Source organism: Belonocnema kinseyi, chromosome 2, assembly GCF_010883055.1.
Source record: "Belonocnema kinseyi isolate 2016_QV_RU_SX_M_011 chromosome 2, B_treatae_v1, whole genome shotgun sequence".
Classification (NCBI taxonomy): Eukaryota; Metazoa; Arthropoda; class Insecta; order Hymenoptera; family Cynipidae; genus Belonocnema; species Belonocnema kinseyi.
Window position 1 is genome coordinate 108304825 of NC_046658.1, and position 6000 is coordinate 108310824.

The window sequence follows — 6000 nt, forward strand, 5'->3', positions numbered from 1 at the left end:
GTGAATTTTTAATTAAAAAAAAATTGAATTTCAACCAAAAAAAGTTCATTTTCGACAAAGAAGGATGAATTTTCATCCAAATTGTCACATTTTTAATAAAAAAAAAGGTTAAACTTTAACAAAAAAAAGTTGCATTTTCAACTATATAAATTTTTTCAGTAAAAAAGACGAAGTTTCCAGAAACTAGTTGAATTTTCAAAAAAAAATTTTCAACAAAGTTTTTCAACCTTCAAATAAGTAGTTCAATTTTTAACCAAAAAAGATTTTAATTTGAAATAAAAAACAGTTGAATTAAAACAACAAAAAAGACGAATTTTCAAAGAAAAGTTGAATCCTAAACCAAAGAAGATTTTTTTTCAACTGAAAAATTGAATTTTTATTTAAAAAGTGAAAATTCTTCTTAAACAGATGAAATTTTTAAACCAAAAGGATGACTTTTCAAAAAAACTGTTTAAGTTTCATCCAAGAAAGATTTCAGTTAAATTTTCAATGCCAAAATATGAACTTTTAACAAAAATGGTCAATTTTTAATCCAATTTTGAAAAAACAATTTATATATGTATATAATCGTAAGTAGCAATCACCTAAAGATTATTTTAATTAAAAAAATTAAATTTCAAATATATTATCCTTGACAGTTATTTAAAGTGCCGCTTCTTATTGAAATTCCCTGACTTTTCCATTTTTTTTCAAAATCCCTGACTTTCCCTGACCAATAAAATTCCCTCACTTTCCCCCTATTTTCCATGACAATAGGCATAAGTTTCTTCTATATTTTACTATTTTAAATCTAAATAACCCAATATTTTAGCAGTGATGCTAGCTTACTCAACGATAAAAAAAACGTTCATGTGACCGGTCAGAACTGCAAGAACATGTTTGTGTAAAATTCTTCTAGTTAAAAATTTATGTATTTAGTTGAGAATTCATCTTTTCTAGTAGAAAATTAATTTTATTTGTTGAAAATTTATCTTTTTGGTTTAAGATTAAACTATTTGGTTAAACATTACACTATTTTGTTGAAAACTCATATTTTTGGCTTGAAAATTAAACTTCATGATATAATTTTTTTCTATATTGACCGAAAAATCTTTCTTGGTTGAAAGTGTGTCTTTTTCATTTGAAAATAGTTCCTTTAGTGTAATTTTTTTCGAAATAGTAGCAAAATAGTATGATCATTTCAGTGTCAAATAGTGTCAATAGTGTGGTGCGTCTGAGGCCTGAATAAGATATTTTCGTCTTATATTCTGCATTTTGATTCATTTCATCTATCCTAAAATGTCTGCAGAAAATCATGGAATCATCCGCAATGAAATCATTGATTAATCCACTTAAAAGTGTAAACTTTAACTTCCTTTCTGATCAGTTCCGCTGACAAATTAGAACGAATGATCAAATTGTGATAAATCGCTCGAATTCAGAATAAAGGTTGTTACCTAACCTCTTTTTATGTCAGAAGTCCATTGCAAATAAATTGGGCGCAAGCGTACTCAATAATACACAACAAATTTCAATGCAATTATTATTCTAAAGTATAATTACTATTGCGATAGTAATAAATGAAAACTGAAAAGACGATTTCTCAACACAAAATATCCTTTTCAAAACACGACAAGTCTGTAACTTTGACAGGTCACAGAATCCAATTTACTTTTGAGAATCAATCTACACCGCTCTAATTAGAGCACGTGTAAGTGATTTTTCTGAAATACGACTCAAGACGAGTGTTGCGGCAAGAATGGTCATGGTCACTGATTTTCCGTCACGGTATCGCGGCACCTTACGGAAACAAATTAAAAGGTTTGACTTCCGGTTTGAACTGATAGTCTCAAAAGGTGTGGTCAACAAAAAAATTTTAACCTTACGCGGATTTGCCTTTCGATAGGTAAAAAATCCCTAAAGAATAATCATAAGTAGCAGTAGGAATGATGACTCACTCTTGAGATCGGTCCATGCAGGGGTTCCGATGAACGCCCTCAGAGCAGCATTACACTTTCTGCAAAATAAAGTATTGCATTCACGAAGGCTCGGGAACGAGTGCAAGGTTCGGAATTTTCGATTCAGCAGTGCAATGCCTTTTTTCCAAATCCAAAATTAGAACCATACATGAGTTTCGAGAAAGTGATTGTCACCTTTCGAGCACCGGAGTTGATTCACACAATTTTATTATTTTAAGAAGGAACTGATTTGATGAATCGAAAAGGAAATTTGCTCTTTATTTCATAAATAACAAGGAAAAAATTTAGAGAAAATCCTTCATGACAAGACTCGAGAGTTGACAGACTAAAATGGCGAGGACGGTGGTGGTGCTCGAGGACGACAACAATCACATGTTTTCTCACTTTCTTTTGTTTGGGAATCACTTGGGGTGATTTACCTTTTACACTTCACTGGGATATTTCACTACACTACAGTTTTATTGTACAAATATTGTTTAAAGTACAGAAATTCAATGAAAAAACCCCGAGCGGACAAAGGCGATCAGCCGTTCGCATGCAAGGGACAATTATCGATATTTTCGAGAGTCGATTGTGGCAAGAATCGAAATATCGATATTATATCGATCATTATTTCAAACGTTGTTTGTGAATTGCCTAAACTTAAAACTTTATTAACAAAAAATAAATCATTTAAAGATTTTAAAAATCATAGCTAAAAGTTTTCTCACGACGAATAAAAAAAAATTTTTGTTTGAAAATTTAATTTGAAGTAAATATTTTTAAACTTTTAAAATGATTTCGTTAAATTTCGGAAAAGAATAGAAAATTTTAAAGACAAAATTTTCAATTTTGCAAGATTTAAAAATGTGAGAAAAAATCAAATAATCTTATCAGAAACAAAACGTACATTTCAGAAAATTTCGAACAAATAAATTAGAAGCTTTTTAAGAATTTTAAAAGCTTTCAAATGAATAAATTTTTTTATAAAGATTTCTCGAAACCTAATTAAATAATTTTTTATTTTAACACATTAATTTTAAAAGAAAAATTTAAAAAATTAAAAACAGTCAACAAAATTTCCAGAATTATCAGAAGATTTAAAATATGTTAGAGATTATTGGAATTTTGAAGGGATTAAAAGTATTTTGAATTTTGAAATATTTCCGATCACTTACAAAATATTCCTAAAATGTTTCTTATCGCTATTATAAATTTAATTTTATATTCAAAATTATTTTTTCCTTCCAATTGCAATTTGCCTAAGATTGTGTTTATTTTTACTCAAAAATTTATGTTGGTTGCAAATTCAAGAATTTTCATGAAAATTAATTTTTTTTGGGTTAAAAATTCATCCGAATTTGTAGAAATTTCACAATTTTTTTATTGAAATTACAACTAGTTGGTTTCAAATTTAAATTTTCTTTAAGAATTCAATTATTTTGTTGAAAATTCATCTTTTTGGTTTAAAAATTCAAATACTTTGGTCCAAGTTTAACTATACTTTGTGAAAAATTCACTTGATTAGTTGAACATTTGTCATTAACTTCAAAATTAATTTATTTGATTGAAAATAAAACCATTTTGTTAACAATTTATCTGTTATGGTATGAAATTGATCTTTTTGGTTAAGGATTTAAATATTTCTTATAAATGTTTTCTTGTTTATGAGTTCAAACGTTTTAAATTTAAAATCTTTTTGTATTTAGATATAAACGAATTTATTTCATTTCGAGAACTCTTCATTTTAGTTGAAAATTTGTCTGTTTTCGTAGAAAATGAATCTTCTGGATAGAAAATTCTTGGATTTAGTTGAAAATTCAACTGTTTGGTTGAAGATGATCTTTTTTTTGTGACAAATTCAACTGTTTGGTTGAAGATTAAACTTTGGTTTTGAATTGACATATGAAATTTTGAATATTTTCAATTATCTTATATTTATTTTTAATTGCTTGAGTCATTAAAACTGCTTGTTTCAATTCTTTAAATAGATGTTTGTTTTACAAAATTGTAAAATTCTCAGTCAAAGAATAATTTCATTTTATGGCACTCAAAATGGAACTCTTTTGAATTTTAAAATTGAAAATTCTGGAAAAAATATAAATCAACGTTATCTTTTTAATTCTTCTAAATTAAAGAATGTATCATTGCATTTGTTACTAAAAATAAAATAAATTAAAAGAAACACTTTAGGGGGAATTTTAAAAAATCTAAACAATTATAAAAAATGTACTTAATTAAGTAGAATTGAGTGAATTTAGAGCTAAAATAAAATAAAAATAATAATAAGCTATAGATAAAAAATCAAAAGTATTGCAAAGATTTAATTTTTTTCAAGAATTCAGAATAAATTTATAAGAATTTAGGGTAAATTCTTAATAAATTGAAATAAGTTGAAAAAAATTTTTAACCAAAATAATTCACTTATTTTAGTAAAATTTGAGTGAATTTAGAATAATTCAAAGAATTTCAAGAGACTGATGAAATTTATAAAAATTTCAAACAATATAATTTAACAAAATTTTGAAAATAAAAAAAATATCCATAGAATTAGGCAACATATTTCAGAGTGATTTTTGCAGAAATTAGGTAAATTGAAAACATAAAAAACAAAGAATGAAATAAATTTCTAGTAAATTTAAAGAAATGAGAAAAATTCAATGAGCTTTATAAAAGTTCAATAAAATTCGAGAGAATTGACAACAAGTTAATAGAATTAAAGAAAGATAATGTACGTCATTCTATTTGGATTTATTTGACAAAAATAAATAGAATTCAAAACAATTCAAGGTGAATTAAAAAAAACTTTGGGTTAAGTTGAATAAAAACTATTAAAAAATCCATTGCATTGAGTAGAACCAACTTAATTTAGAAGAATTCAAAAGCATTCCGGGTAAATTCAAGAGAATTCGAAAGAATTTATAATACATTATGAGAATTCAATGAAGCAAAATTTGTAACATATACATTTTTTTATTGAATACAGATAAATGGATGCGAATAAAATTAGTGAATAATAATTTGATAAGTCCATAATAATTTAAGTTGAATTTAAAATTACTCAGGATGAATTCAAAGTTTTTTAACCAAAATAGATCCATGTAATTCCGAAGGTTTTAAAGAAATTTCAAATAATTTAGAAGAATTCAGAAACCCTTGGTTTCTGTTTTAATTTATTGAAAAAAGTGAATAAAGTAATCTGTTTATTTTTAAGAGTGACTATTGTAATGTTACATTTAAAAATAATCTTTAATAATTTTTTAAATATTTTCTGCCAGGGGAAAATGTATTTTTAAAAATTGGATATTGATGAATAAATATTTTAATTTGAATAGATTCATTGAAAAAATATTTTAGATTTAAAGTTTTATTCAAGTTCAGAGATTCCTGGTTAAATATATATGAATCTATGCTATCATTTTCATTCCTCTAAACTGAAGAATGAATAACTACAGTTCTAAATGTTAAAAAATGCATTTTAAGCAATTTTAAATAAGAAGCATTAAAAACTGAAAAATTAAAAATCTTGTTTAAAACTGAACACTTATTAAATTAGAAGTTAAATTAATTGAATCCTGAGCCATTTTAAATTAATAATTGTTCAATAAACAATTTAAGAATTTCTATTTTAAATAATTCAATTTCAGATTGTTTAGTTTTGTATATTTGATTTATAATTTCTTATTTTAAATAAACAGCCAATTATTTCTAAATATTAACAAAATTGTTTGTTTTTTAATTCAAAAATTTCAAATTTATTGAAAATTTATTTTGGACTGAAATCAATTTTGAATAGGATTTAAAATTAAATGAAAGCATTTCATTATGAATAGATTAATTTCGAATTATTTTAAAATTAAATATATTTTATGTTTCAATACGTTTACATTTGTTGTGGAATCCATGAAAATCATTTAATCAATTTATATTTAAAGTAGTTTAATCACCCAAATGCATGAGACAAAACTTTCATCATTTTTTCTTATCTTCATAATGAATCATAATTATCATAATTTTATTATGTCATTAAATAGTTCTTGAAAAATAAAACCTATTTTTCAAT

General features: G+C 24.8%; 1 protein-coding gene across 2 annotated transcripts in view; it reads right to left on the minus strand.

Annotated features, from left to right (window-relative positions):
• The window catches only part of LOC117168507 (kinesin light chain), a 43041-nt gene extending 40541 nt beyond the window's left edge, over positions 1-2500 (minus strand). Inside the window, exons 1-2 of one of the 2 annotated variants that reach the window (XM_033354228.1) lie at positions 2378-2500; positions 1938-1996 (exon numbers count right to left, since the gene is read on the minus strand). In XM_033354228.1, the coding sequence (XP_033210119.1) occupies positions 1938-1954 (17 nt within the window). In that variant the 5' untranslated portion in view covers positions 1955-1996; positions 2378-2500. Of the gene's footprint in view, positions 1-1937; positions 1997-2132; positions 2249-2377 lie in introns of those variants that run through there. The other variant, XM_033354229.1, reaches the window with a different exon arrangement.
• Between the last annotated feature and the right edge of the window lie 3500 nt (positions 2501-6000).